Consider the following 17038-nt stretch of genomic DNA (forward strand, 5'->3'; position numbering starts at 1 on the left):
AATAGAATCACAGTCAGGGTTGATTTAGGGTTCACTTACTGCAGCAGAGATGGGAGGGGGAAATGAATTAAATACAACCTACTGTTAACATATGTGTGATAAACACTTTAAATAACATTTTATATGCTAAATTTTAGAAATGTATCTCCTCAAGCCATGTGAGTCAAGTGCACATAAGGTAATTCTCTGTGTAATGAAATGATGTCACTAGGTGGCATCAAATTACTGCAGTTAGGATCTGCTGCTCCTGTGTCTGTTATATGCCTCATATGAGACTAATAAAGTGTGAGCTTAAGTGTATCAACTCCTTATATTTGAGAGTAGACGGTATATGACAGATGTGTGATGGAATAACAACACACAGACGCACACACACACACACACACACACACACACACACACACACACACACACACACACGCTCAAAAGATCACGGGGATGATAAGCGCTGCTGCTCCCAGACCAGCTTCTCCTGGCGTCAACCCCGCCTCAAACACTGACGTCACCCAGTCACAGCCGTGACGTGGGACGCACCACTCTCCTCCTCCGTCCCGAGCAAAGCATCGCCAAAATCCCCATCCACCCCTCTCTCTCTCTCTCTCTCTCTCTCTCTCTCTCTCTCTCTCTCCCCCCCCCTCTCTCTCTCTTTCGTTGTCTTTTTAATGTAACTTCTGACTGATCGGGAGAGCAGGGAGCGTCTGGAAAGCCTGGTCCGGCGACTCCATCACTGATGAGGGATCTGCTCGCACGGTATTCTCTTTAAAGCTGGACACACCGGACAGAGAGGATCAGATTACATATTTTTTGGGATAACGTTGCTTCCCCTTGTGGATTTTGGCTGAGAATTGTCTGCCTTTATGTTTCCCTCTGTGGATGTTATAGCGCATATCTCGGTCTGAATGACGCTTTCTTTTTGGATTTCCCCCGCGCCAAGCTGTTTCTGGGTGACTGCCCATTCTTTACTTGTGAAGTCGCGCGTTATAATTTTATTGCCGTTATCTTATGAGGTCTGTTCATATTCTGAGGCGTAGCTTGTATTTATTTTTTTCCTTGAATGTGTTTTAGTGGTTCATGTCGACAGATCGCGTGCGTTAATTATTGCGTAAAAAGAGGGAAGTTGGGCGCAGAAAGTTTTGGTGACGGTCGATATGGCGATGGTGGCGTGGAGAAACACTGAGGGCGTCGGGGACACTCAGGGGACCCTCTCCTCCCCGGTGTCCCAGGTTGCACCTCTGTCTCTGCCCGGGGAGCTGACGGGACACATGAACCCGGCGTCTCTGGAAATACCCCCGGCAGCAGCAGCACCCCAGGGCGCACCACCGCCCAATCCGTCCAGCACCACCACCGCTACCACCACCACCAACATTAACAACAACACCTCCTCTTCCTCCTCCTCCTCCTCGTCCATGGACAAACAGCAGAGCCAACAGATCGAGTGCATCGTGTGCGGGGATAAATCCAGCGGGAAGCACTACGGACAGTTCACATGTGAGGGATGTAAAAGCTTCTTTAAACGCAGCGTCAGGAGGAACCTGACCTACACCTGCAGGGCCAACAGGAACTGTCCCGTAGACCAGCACCACCGCAACCAGTGCCAGTACTGTCGCCTCAAGAAATGCCTCAAAGTCGGCATGAGGAGGGAAGGTACGCGCTGGCATCCTCCTGTTGTTGCTATCGGTATTATCAAATCATATTATCCAGCACCACACGGTCCAGGAAACTGATCACTTTCACACAATGCTCTCTATTTATTTTCTTTCAACACATAAACTGATAAAAAAAAATGTGTACAGCCTAGTAATAGTGTGTACATAATTTATCTCTGGACTCATCATGTACCTGGATGTTTTCTTTGTCTAGTCCGTGATATTGTAGATATGTTCTCCGCCTATTAATATTTCTGTTACAAAGCCTTGCTACACATTAGGCCTGTTATTATCATATTTGTCTGGGATGCTAGTCTCTGTACTATCAGTACTACAGCCTACAGTCTGGCCTGTGATATTACAGAGATTAGTGTGTTCCAGCTAGCATCCTGTAGCATGTTTGGTGTCTGTATTATTGTTGCTATTCGCCCGTTGTCTGTCCGTCATCACGGCCATTGTGTGGCTCCAACAGCCTGAAGCTGCTTTAAATGCCACATGTTCATATTCGACAGCGGCGCTGCTGCATTTTACTTTAATTTCGATGTGTTTTTCGTTTAAATTGTTGCCTTCAAGTGCAGGTTGTTTTTAGTAGATAATGTTTGCGCATGTGGACTGTGTGTGTGTGTGTGTGTGTGTGTGTGTGTGTGTGTGTGTGTGTGTGTGTGTGTGTGTGTTTATGTCTGAGTGCGTATTCATTATGCATGCTGGTCGTACAGGCCCTAAGCAGCCTACTGCAGCCTACTATTAGCCTACAGCTTCAAAAGGAGCCCAGTGACATTTGAGAGTTAGAAGAAGAGTTTCGTTATAAATCCCAATAAACTTTTATCCAGATTTCACCTCCAAAAAATAAGTATCGGGTTGAAACTTGGTTGTGAGTGAGCCCAGTCCTGAGTGACAGGTACACACAAAGAAACATGATGGATTTTTTGACGGACCACCGGGACAAATCCCGATGGGCCAGTCAGACAATCACACTGAAACATCTCCTCCGCCATTATCTGCAGGTCCCGGCCTACAAACAAATATCCGAGCTAAATGTGGCATTTTTTTTTCCAGGGACCGTCTTAAAGTTCTGATGCACAAATGCACATGCTACATGTTCTATTCTTTTAATTAACATCTCTGATGTTTTAAATATGTCTCCTGCATTTAACAGTTTTTCTATAAATGCAAATGTGTTGTTTTAATCGCCCGTAGCCCGATTTGACATTTGTGCTGTTGCTCGTTGCAGCTGTCCAAAGAGGCAGGATTCCGACGCAGGCTTATCACGGCCAGTTTGCTCTGACAAACGGAGACCCTCTACAGTGTCACTCCTATCTATCGGGATACATCTCTCTGCTGCTGCGGGCCGAGCCCTACCCGACCTCCAGGTTCGGCTCTCAGTGCCTGCAGAGCAACAACATCATGGGCATAGAGAACATCTGTGAGCTGGCGGCCCGGATGCTCTTCAGCGCCGTGGAGTGGGCCCGCAACATTCCTTTCTTCCCGGACCTGCAGGTACCGGACCAGGTGGCCCTGCTCCGCCTCACCTGGAGCGAACTGTTCGTGCTGAACGCCGCACAGTGCTCCATGCCCGTCCACGTCGCTCCTCTGCTGGCCGCCGCCGGCCTCCACGCCTCCCCGATGTCCGCGGACCGGGTAGTGGCCTTCATGGACCACATCCGGGTCTTCCAGGAGCAGGTGGAGAAGCTCAAGGTTCTGCACGTGGATTCAGCAGAGTACAGCTGCATCAAGGCCATCGTGCTGTTCACCACAGGTAAACTCTCTGTCCCTACATCCAAACATCAGGCCTGGATGGTGGGATGTGTTCAGGAGACAGTGGTGTGATGTGGTAATGATAAACAATCAACCACCAGTATGAACAAAATAATAATCTTCAAAAAGAAAATAGAAAGAAAGAAAGAGAGAGAGAGAGAGAGAGAGAGAGAGAGAGAGAGAGAGAGAGAGAGAGAAAAGAAAAATGAAAGCTACAAAAAGCCATCATATCACTTTATAGGTGCATCGGGTATACAGAGAAAAATACAGTGTAGGCCCGGGGCACTATGGCCAAACTGTCTGTTTAGAAAAACGTTACTTACCATCGTATTGTAACAAAACGACCATCAGTTAAATAAAATATATTTTTAGAAAAATAATATTTTGATGATGATGATGATCTGAACTTTGAGCTTTGGTGTAGTGGGAAATAAGAAGGAGGTGAAAACCCCTAAAAATACCTTTAAAGAAATGTGTCATTTTCCCAGTTCCTCGTGTTTCAGAAGAAAAGGAAAATTAAATAAACCACCTATACTTTTCTGTTAAAATACTGCTTTTGGATAAAGGTAAGAGTTTGCTCAGGGTTTTCCTCAGTGCTAAATAAATAAATAAATAGGATAAAATATATCAATAAATATAGTAAAAAACAAACATATTAAATGTTAAAGAATTAAAACATTTATTTTCCTACAAAATTAAAAGTCCAGGTCATTAAATAGAAAAAAAAAGAATAAAATAAAATATAAGAAATCAAAGAAAAGACAATAAAAGGTCTTCATATAACTCATAGAATTTCTTTACTACTGACTAAGTCCTACAGTGAACTTAAATGACCTCAGTTTGTCAGCCTTTACAGCAGCAGAGTAAAATTTGTCAGTGTTATAAAGTGTATTTTTACTAAAGCATTTAAGAAGCTGTGAATCAGGTTGGGTGGGTTTACAAACTGCATCAAATCCCTGCAGCCCCTGAAATAAAAACACTTTGCATGATTCATCCAGTATGCAAATGAAAACAGGGCTGAGCATTTAACTTCTGACAGCATCTAATATTTTATTCCACTGCTGACGCGTCTTTTATGTTAAAACAACAAAGCACTTTATCAAATGCAATGTTTTATCCAATTGAGACATTTGTAATCTTTATTTTAAGCCCCAAATAGAAAGCAACTAAATAAACTTGTAATTTGTCAGCTTTAAATTTTGCATTTATATATCAAATAGTGAACAGAAATAATTAAATTTGATTTACGTAATAAGTAATTCTCCCACAAATTACCTTTATGACTGTCATTACTGGCAATGCATGCTAGTTATTTCACAGCCTTTTAATACAGTCAGAGTGTTTGATGGCTGAATCCAAAGGACGAGCAGCAGAAGAGTAAAAAATAAAAAAGGTTTCCTATGTAGGTCTATTTCAGTCCCCACGAGCACATCTGAACACGTGTCTTTAAACTGGGACACAGTAACCGTTCTTTAACCCCTGCTGCCATCCGGCCTGTAGCACTACAGGGCAAACACAGGGGTCTGCTGTGTGTAGAAATACTACACATACAGTATATGATATCTCGTATACAGTAAGACCTTATACAGTCAATGCTCTGGCTGTCCTATTGATTGTTTTTTTGTTTTTTGTTTTTTTTTTTGATGGGGGCAGCAGCACCATCTTTGATCCCTGATGGCAATAGATTGATGGGGTATCACTTTATCTCAATGACAGGCCAAGTGCATGCTGTTGTTTTTCTTCATGCTGTTGTGTTTTCACCACAGCTATTTAGAGATTTGACTTATTTCTTACGTTTGGACACTCTTGCACATGTATTGTATATTATTACCTGACCACGTCTCACTGAGTGATTTAATCCCCGTTAAATATTATACACAGGGTTTGTTACAGTATGTAGCCACTTTCCTGTTCTGTTACTATCTCGCTGCGATTCATTTACATCTGCTTACAATAAGATAATGAACTGCCTGAACGCAGCCACAAATGCTCAGTAGTCTGCAGTCCTGACCAGTCCTGTAATGTCTTGATCAGAGACGTAGTAAATAAATAGTATCGAGTGGAAAACAACAGGAGCAAAACCATACTGTGAACATAGAACAGATTTTTGTTTCTGGCGGTTTTTTGCCTTGTGATATAGTTTCATGAGACGCTACCTCACCCACTGATTGTGCTCTGCTTTTCCGGTGCTGCTGTGCGCTGTAGCTGCTCTTTAGCGAAATGCCTATGAAATTAAACTGCACAGATTTTTGCTGGCGATGCTTTCGATGCCTGAACCACTGGTCTTGACAACTTCTTCTCCTGCCTCTTGTTTGTCTCGCTGTCGTTCTTTCTGTCCGTAGATGCTTGTGGTCTGTCGGATGTGGCCCATGTGGATGGTCTGCAGGAGAAATCCCAGTGTGCTTTAGAGGAGTATGTGAGGAGCCAGTATCCCAACCAGCCTAACAGGTTTGGGAAGCTGCTGCTCCGCTTGCCTTCTCTCCGCACCGTCTCTTCCTCTGTCATAGAGCAGCTTTTCTTCGTCCGTCTGGTGGGGAAAACCCCCATAGAAACTCTGATAAGGGACATGCTGCTGTCGGGCAGCAGCTTCAACTGGCCTTACATGCCTATTCAGTAGAGGAGGAAACTGCAGTGGTGCTGCTAAGGTCAGGAAAGGTCTCACACCTCAAACAAAGTCATTTTAGCTACTGAGGCTTAAAATCTGTGTCGCTTCGAACAAGGGAAAAAAACTTCCGGTGGAACGGGATCATTACTGAAATTTTCCAATTAAAAATGTATTGAGTTTTGCCATTTTCTTGAAACCAGAGCAGTGATCTGCCTTATTCTGCATTAAATAAATCAATCGTTGTGATGACAAGGAACAATATGACTCCACTGGCAGATTTTTTTTACTTGTTCAAAGAGAACAATATTTCATGAGATGAAATGACTGGTCATGATGGACATTTTTACTGCGTGATGACCACTCACATTCTATGGTTTTTGGGATAACAAACAATATTTATTGGACCCTGTGTGTATATTTATCGTGCTTGTAAATTATGTTTTGGCTCCTTTTTTTTAAAAAAAAAAATGTTTTATGTATTTTTGCCCCAGCCAGTGAGAAAACTGCAGGGATCGTCTTGTGTTGATCTGTTTTTTTTTTTTCCTTTTGTTTGTTTGTTTCATACCTTCCAGACATGGCACTTTGGACTAAAGGAACATTTCATATAAAGATTTCACACAAGTGTTTAAAACCCAGCATTTCTGACTTCAACCTATTTGCTCAGTGGTGTACAAACAGAAAGAAAGGTGATACTAAAGCTCTGGTTTAGTTACTTTTGGTTCTTACTCCATTTGCAATGTCGACACTGAAAGGATGCGAAGAAAAAGAGCAAAACATACTTGTAAACTGCACTTCTCATAGTCAGTGTAAGGTTACACAAAGTAATTCATTACTTGTTAATCACTGAATAGGTAGTATCATTACTTTATTACATTAATACAGCATGTCCTTAAATATTTTAGTTAATACTTTCTGGCAGATTTTTTCTTGCCACAATGGACCATTTCTACTTTTTTACCCTCTAAAAAACAATATTTAATTTTTTTTCTCCTTTAAATGATCAAATCAGTGAATTTTTGTTATCTCATCCAAACAGAGGTGATGATGAGGCCAAATATGAAAAATAGATAAGGAGAAGGAGGCTGAATGTTGAACAGCCGTAACCTGATATTTTTTAAATTTATAGGAGTTAAAGGAAAGAATTGTTTTCTTTTCACTGATGAAAAGTAATGACATTACTCCACTGATTAATGACTGATGCATTACCACACACTTCTCATTCATTTACATCTCCAGGTCTTTTATACTGACTGTCAGACACTGGGCCTGATGTGTAACCACAGTTTCTTAATGGGATAAATGAACTGTACACAACTTCCCAGGTCAAGTAACAAATCTATTTCATTATAATTCATGCATTTATGAGCCCAGGCCGCTTTAATGGCACAATAGACCACTGCAGGGTATTGCTGAACTGAAAGTGTGTGTATATGCTTGTGTGCGGGCATGCGTCTGTGCGTGTGTGTACGAGTGCGTATTTGTGTTTACTTCTTTTTTGACAACCACTCTGATGTACTGTGAAAGCATATTGGTTAACATATTGGTACCGTATTAAATTATAACTCAAGATTTATAAATAAAGTGTATTTGGTTTATTTTGCCATTTCAATCCTATGTTGTTTATGACTGGCCTCTCTCCCAACAGAACGAAATGTGTGTGTGTGTGTGAGTGAGTGAGTGAGTGAGTGAGTGAGTGAGTGAGCACGAGTTTGTGTACTAAAGCTGAGCAGCACAATGAAAGTCAAGCAGAGCTGTCTGCTGCTCTGGAGCCTGTTTCTGATTGTAATATTGTCATTAATCAGACATTTTAATCAAACTAATTGCTCTCCATTGACAGGCTTTAAGTGTATGTCAGGGTTTGTTTGATTTTCCTTATTTGAAGACCACCTGCAGGAAAACATTTAACTTGTCTTCAGCTGTAATGCTCGATCAGGCAGTGAACTGAAACATATTTAAAAGTTTATAAAAGAACACAAAAGCAGAACAGACTGTCGACTCTGCATGTAGGAGACGTATTTATTTTAATTTTGCCCAGCTGGTGCATGGTTTGGATATTGTAATGGAGTGTGATATATTCTTATTTAAACAATTACTGGACCAAATTAATTCTCTTCATATTAATCTATCACTATTTAAAGTGAAACAAACAAAAATAAAATGTTCTTATGGTGTAGACCATATATAACACCACAAATACAAATGTGATACAGTTCAAAACTGTGAGGTATAAGCAAGCAATGCCAAAATAAAAGCATTAAAGTATACTTTTTTTCCCATAAATCTATTTTCACCCAGGTTAAAGCAGTTTTTACTACTCGTCACTAACTTAACACCTCTGTACAAACGTGTGTTTTTGCTATTAAAAAATCTATTCATTCATTGAGGTGGTTAAACTCTGCATAAGAGAGGAGAGCAGAATGAAAATAGAATTATAATCGTGTCTGTGTTGCCAGATTGAGTGACAGAGGGGATTAAAGCAGCTTCTTTACTTCTTAGCGGACAGCGAGCTAATGAGGGGCCCCTGAGTGCTCTGTCACTACTAGTTTACCCTGAGGAGGATGATGCTGGGCGCTCCACGGCCCCTGTGTGTCCTGAGCCAAAGGTCCAACATAAAACAATGGAGCATTTTCCCACACACGTCCAGGTCCAAAGGAAGAAAATGCCCAGGAGCAGTGGTCTGATGTGGAGGAGGAGAACCGGCTCAGGCTGCGCTGTGTGTGAGCAGGAGAAACACCTGAACTCTGGCTCTGATGGATTTTTCATTTGCTTCTGTATTTACGCCCTTTTCATAAGACTGTTCCGAGCCAGCGGCTCTGCTGTTTGTGTGGAGCTGCGGCTGCATTAGTCATTACGCAGCATGGTTAGGATTTAGCCAATCAGCTTTCAGGAGTGAAAGTATGTAGCCAATGAGATCACTCTGACGATTTAAAAAAAATATATATTTATATTCATCATGTCAAGTGAGGACGGACTGTTCAGCTTAAGAGTCGAAAGCCCACAGGAAGATTTATCATAGTGTTGACAAATGTTTGAGTGTCGCAGCCACGTGACAGGAAATTACATTTATCAGATAAAATTATATAGAAGTATTATCTGATAATGTCTCATACAAATATCCCCCTTTAATTGTTTTTTTTACTGTGTGTGTGTGTGTGTGTGTGTGTGTGTGTGTGTGTGTGTGTGTGTGTGTGTGTGGTTTTGTTTATGATTCAAATCAACCTTTTATGCTAAATTTTATTGACTATGACAACACTAATATTTACTATAAATACAATTCTTAAATATTGTTTTTAGATGTGGAAGCTTCGGAAATAACTGAAAAAATTAAAAGAGTGTTAAAGCCAAGTAACATTATTTCTACCAATTTAGTTAGTTAGTTATAAGAAATAATCGTATATTTCAGGACTGAGCAAAAGATAATATGGTGTAAAACATTACATTAATATCTGTAGTTACTAGCTGCATAAAGTTACCGTAATAATTTTCTATTGTATTGATCTCCCACTGCCTGTGTCCCTTGCAGATGTAATCCAGGAAATAACTGGACATAAGCCACGTGACTTTTTTTTAAAATGCTTTTTTCGCCTTTCTTTTTCTATTTTAGCTTTTACAGCCGAGCTGAAATGAAATCAGTCATTCAACAGCTTAATTGTGAAAATTGCAGTCAAATGTTTATAAATGAAATAGTGTTTAGTCGCTGAGACGTGGCTGCTCTGCTGTAGTTGATCTTTGGACTGGCTTCAATGACATGTTTTAAACCAGTAGTAATCAGTGTTATCCTCTCAAAATGTAATTTCAGCAATCCACACTATCCTTCGACTTACACATATATGATAGTATATCATATATTATTCTTATATGTAGTATATATTATATATATATATATAATATATGTTTAGAAATAATTTTATAGGTAATAAAAATTATACAAATTAGACCTATTTACAAAAGATTTTCAAAGAAAAAGGTTTCGGATTAATGCTTGGATTGAAGAGAAATTGCAAAAGAAAACGACTCAATTCTACTCTCGCGTAGAAAAAAAAGAGCGAAAGAAAGAAAGAAAGAAAGGAAGAAAGAAAGAAAAAAAGACAGAAAGAAGAAAGAAAAGGATCTTTTATCAAGTCGTTTTTTGCACAGCACACAAAGCTCATACTGTTATCTGTAAAGGGAAAAAAGATTTACCGTCGTTAGTAGATCAGGAAAATCCGCCCTGTCCGTTTTCGTGTTCCTGTTTTTATTATTTATTATTATTAGTTTTCTATTTTGAAGCTGTGTGGCTGTTCTGGTTGGGTTGAGTCTGTTCATAAGTCTAACGGGAAACGGAGCTTATATAATAAATAATCACTGGTAATTATTACAGGGAAAGAATCCCGCTCTTGAATAAACGGTTGAGCCGTTGTGATGAGTTGAGAGAAGTTATGGCAGAAACATTTCATTCTTCAAACCTGCTTCATATCTAAAACCTCAGAGCCACCGTAGTTGCGAATAAGAGTTTTACACTAAGGATTTTTTACTACTATTTCATTTGTTAATGGTTTCAATGGATAGGAAAGCTACAACAGTCCGAAATACAACATAAAAACAGCTTCATTCTTTCAGCTTCAAGCTTTCTTTCTTTCTTTCTTTCTTTCTTTTCCTTGCATTTTTTATTTTTTTAAATATTTTTCATAATTATCGTTGTGGGTTTTTTTTTTAATTATTATTTGTGTTTGTCTCAAGTTATTGTGAAAAACAAGTCTGACCAACAAAGCTCCATGTTGGGTATAAATGATTTTAGAAAGTAGTTCTAGTAGTAAAACAACAAGCCAATAAAAAAAATCACAGTGAATATTCCTATAGTGAGTCAGAGTGTGTGAACGCTGGGGCCTAAAGAAAAAAACTTCTTACTTTATGGTATTTATACTGTATATAGTGAATTTAAGTGCACGTCTTTTTACTGTGGCCTACAGTTTTTCATTTTACTGTGCACGATCCCGAATCTTCACTTATTTAGTTATTTGTCTATTTTTTTGTGCTTTTATTGTGAAGAATGTATAAAAGGTTATTAAGCGCCGCAGTTGTGAAGTGAACTTTGTCCGCTTCGGGATCAGTTTTGTTTGATCACGCTTACTGTGCATTTCTCTCAAAAACACATGGAGTCAGATACTCTGGGCTTTTATTTTTTTATAACCGAACGAGTCTCTCGGCGAACAAAACAACCACATTAGATGTTGTATAGGCTATAAGTCGTAAACGTTCACTTGTGCAGCTGCTCGGACGTCCCTGGTTGACTTTGTGCATCTGAACGTGTCATCGTCGTCATATACTATGAGCACTTTGCTTTCTGAAATTAAGCTCCATCTGTGTGGAGGCTGGCATTAACAGGACCTGCAGACTCAAACATCTGAGAACCAATTTCACATTTAGTGCGGAAAGCCTGTCCAAAAGCGAGAATCTGTGGGACACATTTAACATGGAAACCTCATCAGATCAAAGAAAAACCTTCTTTCATCTTTCACAGGTGGAAATACATTGTCTAATGTGTGTGTTTGTCCAGACTTCATTCATCATTTGTTTTTCTATCTAGTCTCTGAATAAGTTGAGGTCAAACTTAAAAACCACAAATCTGTTAAATCATCTTCTTATGTATATAGATGCATTCTATCTATCTATCTATCTATCTATCTATCTATCTATCTATCTATCTATCTATCTATCTATCTATGGGAAAATCTAAGCTGCTGGGAAAAGAGAACAGGCTCTTTCCTTCTTCCTTTATTTCTCTTCCTTGTCCCCAAATTGCCCCTCTAATCCTGTTCTGTGTGTCAGACTGACATCACGCCACTCTGGCTCCCTGCTCTTCAAGCTGACAGTGTGAATCAAGAGGTTCCCCTGGATCCCTCCAGTGACCTTTGACCTTAGGCTGCCCTTTCCCTGACACTGGCTAAAGTGAAAGGGGGACACTATGGCGCGTGAGTTGATGAGCTGTTAGCTCAAGCCACAAATCTATGTACAGTCACTTCATCTCATGTAATTTATCAAAACTTCCAGAACCTGATGAGTGAAAAAAGGTCTTTATGAATCATCTTTAAAGGAACATTGATGTCAAATGCCCCCTGACAAAATCCACTTTCTGCCTTGTTTTAAATTGGGTCTTTTCTGTCATTTCTCTCCCTTGAATAATGCAAGTTTACAGTGAGGGAGGTGAAGCTCCAACGAGTGTGCCACGCCTCAGCGAGCCCATCTGACGCTCATGGAAACAAAGTCTTAAAAGCAGTGAATATGGGAGGAAGCCTGTCTGTAGAGGAGCCCCCTCACAAAATATTTCAGCAACCGAGAGGGGGGTGGGAGGGTTGGGGGACACACACATGCACGCACGCACGCACCAATCAACTCAAGGACTGTACAAAGAGCGGTCTGTTGTTGCTAAGAGACAGATGCAGAATAACCTCCATGAGAAACCTGACCATGACCCTTCCTCCTCCTCCTCCTCCTCCTCCTCCCAAACAGTCTCTCCCTCTCCTACCCAATTACTACTGAACATTAAAGCCCACCTCTGTCACATTAAAGCTGAGGGAGAGAAAGAGAGGGAGGTGGGGATTGGGGTGGGGTTTGTCTTAAGAAGAAGCTGCGTGGAAAGAGATTTTGGATTTGTCCTTGCAGCTAAAAACAAACCAATTTTCCATTTTTTTTCACATGAGAGAATGAATCCGGTTCAGCTGCAGAAGGCATGAAGGGCTGATGTTGGTGTGCCTCATGCAGGCTGGTGTATGGGCGGAGTTTGGGCTGGATATGAGGAGGGTGGGGGTGGGCAGAGGGAATCTGTCAGACGAATGAGAAGATGAAGATCTGACAGAGAGGTGACGGGGAGTTCAGTTTATACGAGGCCTGTCGATTAGTGCGTTTGTGGCTGACAGGTGGAATCCCAGGGGCGCGTCTGTCACTGCAGTCTGCTGCCAGGCCCGGCCGCAGCTCCGCCACCACCACCACAGGAGACACCCATGCATGGGCGGGGATATGCTACAGACACGGCGACACAGCCCGGCCTCCCAGTCAGAGCCTAGATTAAAGCTTTATTGTGCTCAAAAAGCAGGGCGAAAGTCATCTTAATCCCCCACTAATACATTGCTATCAGTGATCTGTTTTTACAACACGATCCAAACAAGCTTCCTGGAACGGGCATTAATCTAAACCGAGGACACAACAGATTTTTGAGCCCATGCAAAAAAAAAAATTTTGTTTGTTTTTAATTCACACTGTTGCAGCAGTGCATGTGACACTGAAAAGCGCAAGTGCTGAGAGGGCCTCTGCTGTTGCTAAGATACATTAAGATGCAAATCTTCCTTTTTGGAAAGTGTTTTTTTTCTCTGAAAAGGCAACTGGGGCAAAAGGAAAAATCATACTGGGATGAAGAAAAACATGGCAACAGTTAAATCAGACAGTATGATAAAGTCAGATGAGTGCATTGCAGATCCAGTAATATCCAGGGGTGGACAGTAACAAAGTACATTTACTTGAGTATTGTGCTAAAGTATATTTTTGAGTATCTACACTGTACTCTGTACTGTATTATCTTTTATGGAAACTTGGAGACTTTGACTCCACTACACTTAACATACAGATATTGTGCTTTTCACTTCACTACATTTCTACAAAGAACTTGTTACTTTGAAGCTTTTAACCAGTGGAATGGATTTTCTATTATTCTGAAAATGTGATAGACCATACACTGTTCATCACAGGAGAAAAACCAATCACAGCCAACTCTTCCACTGTCAGTCGTGTTGTGTTGCTGCATTTTTGAACTGCTCAGTGTGAACAATGGCTACGTTAGATAAAGATGAGGCAGAAGATCCTCCACCAGAGACCACGGCCTTATCTATCTCCTTTAACTTCATCAGTGCCTACAAAAAAAACGACAATGGCTCCTTTTGTTGTTTAAGTTGTTTTTTTGTCCGTGTCTACAGTCTTTGTATCATAGCCTGCCAGCTTGTTATTCTACAGGTTCTACAGTCAGTCGGACATAAAGAAATGTACTTTTGAATATTAAAGTATTTTTATAATCAAGTACTCCAGTACTTTAACTCAAGTAAAAGTTTGACTGAACAACTTCTATTTGTGTTTACTTCAATGTTTTGGAGTAAAGTAATGGAGTTGTGTACTTTGTCCACCTCGTTAAAGATCTAAATGAAATGTTGGCTGCTTTTTTAAGTTCCACATATAAACCAGCGTTGTTGCCTGTCTGTAAAAACAGTCATGACAGTTCAAGGATCCCTTTTCAAAATGAAACTTGTTTTACACAGAACAGTTCCTGGAAGATCAGGACAACCCTATTACTTACTAACACTAGTTTAAGTTGTGAAGGATGTTTTCAAATCATTTACTTAAATAGCAATAATCATTGTTTTTATAATATTGTCAATATATCAAATGACATTGTGAGAGGGGCCACTTGTGGTGTTGAACTTGCAGAGAGCAGCTCCACTTGGTTTTATAAAGCTTTAATGTCTGGTCTGTCTAGTTCAACCTTTCTGGTTTCAGCTCTGTCACACAACAGCATGCTGACTATTGTCTGTGAAGTCCCTCACTGGATAAATAACACATCTAAATATAACGATCAGAACTATCTCAGTTTTCCACTGTTTTATCTCATGCAGTTTGAATGACTTTTTTCATTTACAATATTTCTTCTAATTCTAAAAGAACATAAAACAGGTTAAAGCTTTTCTGTTTTTGTCTCAGTGACATGTGAAGAGTGGGGGAACTTTGAACCTGACAGCAAACTGTCAGATGAACGTCTCAGTGACGGGGGGCAGTGACTCATGTCCGAGCCCACAGATGTGTCAGTGCACTGCTGACACCGGGGAGCCCTAGTGTACATGTTTCTCCTGTGTTTGCTGTTGCCTATAGCGGTGCTATAGGCACAAAGACACAAAGACTGATTTCCTCCTCAGCACTTGTTAATCATCTGTGTTCACTCACGGGTCACAGGAATATTGTCTGTGTGCTGTGACCCTTGACCTCTTGATCTCCTGACTGCTGGTTGTTTGTAATCAGGCTGTGTAGGAAATTGGATGGACAGTGGATGTAAATAAACTAAATTACTCAAATATAACTTATTTTAATACAAAAGGTGAATGTTTTGTTTTTATTTTGTGTTTTGTTTCTTATTTTACCTTGACTGAAGGACTGTTTTGTGGTGAGACGTGGGGTCGGGGTTGGGGCTGTTGGGTCATAGAGGCATAAGCAGCAAGCTGAAGAATCATTCATCTTAAAGTGATAGAAAATGTGCAATATGCAGTTTTGCACACTGACACCAGAGAGTGTAAAAGAAACAGCTTGAATGCTGTAAAACTATTACAAGTTTGTGACAATAACCTGCAGCGGCCTCAGCTCTCAGTCTCTGCTGCTTTAGAAACTAGAAGAATTATTGTATGTATCCATATCTGTCCAGACTCATGTAATACATGTATTAAATGTATTTTGTCACAATTAGCACATGAATTCTTGAGTTATGGACAAAACGTGTTTTGTGAGGTCAGGGTAATTTTGAACTTTGACCTTTGACCACTAAGATCTAATCAGTTCATTCTTTAGTCCAAGTAAACGTTTTTGCCAAATTTGAAGAAATTCCTTCTAGGCGTTATGGAAATACTGAGAATGTGACTGACAACACACAAAAAAAACAAAAACACAAAGTGTTTGTTTGACTCTTGTCAGTTTTGGAGACTGAACTTCTACATTTTGATCTTGTAGGATTCAAACTGTGCTGGTCGAGTTTGAGTCAGTTTGGATTCTTCTGCTCTACACTCTTCCTGACAAGCAGTCGGCATGGTCACAGATATCAATGTTCATGTTTTTATAATTCTTTCATTGTGAAACTTTTCATAAGACATTCAGATGTCAGCATGCTGTTTCAAATAATGTGTGTTACCATTCATTTACTGTGTAGTTTTTATTTAAAACGTAGGAGTAGAGCTAAACAATTCATCCAAATATTATGGAAATACCAATATGACCAAGTGAAATATCCAAGTCGCAGGAGCTGCAATTTTTTAAATAAAGGTAAAATGTGTCACAAGAACAGACCATAAATGAAACATTGTGGTGCTACAGAGGCGCCCCAGCCTGTAAATCATGTTCTCTAGATGTAAAGGAAAAATGCTTGTTTGGTACAAAAACCAATAAATGGTAAATGGATTTGCCTTTATGTAGCGCTCTTCTAGTCTTACTGACCACTCAAAGCGCTCTACAATACTTGCCACATTCACACATTCAGTCACACATTCATACACTGATGGAACAGCAATCAGGGGCAAGGTGGGGGTCAGTATCTTGCCCAAGGATACTTCGACATGCGGCCTGGAGGAGCCAGGGATCGAACCACAGACCATCCAATTAGTGGATGACCTGCTCTACAGCCTGAGCCACAGCAGGCATCATCATTTTTATATTTTTTTCAGTGGAAATGAAAAATGATCATTATCACTGAAATCATGACTCATATCGCAATTGCAATTTCTGCCAAAAATAACTGCAATATGATTTTTTTTCGTTCGGCCATACACAGGAGGTATTATATGAGTTAAAACTCAGTTATTTTCCTTTAAATTTTATGATGTCACAGCCATATGGAGAGATTTTAGCACTGGTGGCCGCACTGATATCAGGTTGTTATTGGGGTAAAGGGTATGATGGAGATGGTGATGAGACGATTGGATTTGCACATAATGAATTATAATTGAATTGTAATTACATCACATTAGTTTACATACATTACAATAGCTTTGTGGGCCTTCTTAAACTTTAACATCATTAACAGAAGTAATGAAGCACAAACGCAATAATTTTGAGTCCCCTTCTGTCTATGTCCCACTCTCTATCTCTGAGTAATATAATATAACAGCATACCATCAAATGTTTCATTTAATAGTGTAAATATTCATGATGTCCAAGAGTCCCACTTTTAAGTCCATGATGTCAGTGTCTTTGCGTGCAAAGACAAAAAGGCAAAAAGTTGCTCCCTTTAGATGCGTTACGTAAGAGGAGGCTG

The 17038-nt window shown here is 40.2% G+C and overlaps 1 protein-coding gene across 4 annotated transcripts; it reads left to right on the forward strand.

Annotated features, from left to right (window-relative positions):
* Positions 1-930: 930 nt before the first annotated feature.
* LOC111218920 (COUP transcription factor 2-like) lies at positions 931-6876 on the forward strand. Of its 4 annotated transcripts, none has more exons than XM_022741419.1 (3): positions 931-1656; positions 2875-3402; positions 5744-6876. In XM_022741419.1, the coding sequence occupies exons 1-3, from the start codon at positions 1149-1151 to the stop codon at positions 6016-6018; spliced, it is 1311 nt and encodes a 436-aa protein (XP_022597140.1). In that variant the 5' UTR covers positions 931-1148; the 3' UTR covers positions 6019-6876. The 4 variants fall into 4 exon arrangements, with proteins under 4 accessions (XP_022597140.1, XP_022597149.1, XP_022597123.1 ...); XM_022741428.1 differs by having other exon boundaries at positions 931-1650; positions 2878-3402; XM_022741402.1 differs by having other exon boundaries at positions 931-1644; positions 2878-3402.
* The last annotated feature ends 10162 nt before the right edge of the window (positions 6877-17038 follow it).

Source organism: Seriola dumerili, unplaced genomic scaffold (genome assembly GCF_002260705.1).
Source record: "Seriola dumerili isolate Sdu_G_001 unplaced genomic scaffold, Sdu_1.0 BDQW01000003.1, whole genome shotgun sequence".
Classification (NCBI taxonomy): domain Eukaryota; kingdom Metazoa; phylum Chordata; class Actinopteri; order Carangiformes; family Carangidae; genus Seriola; species Seriola dumerili.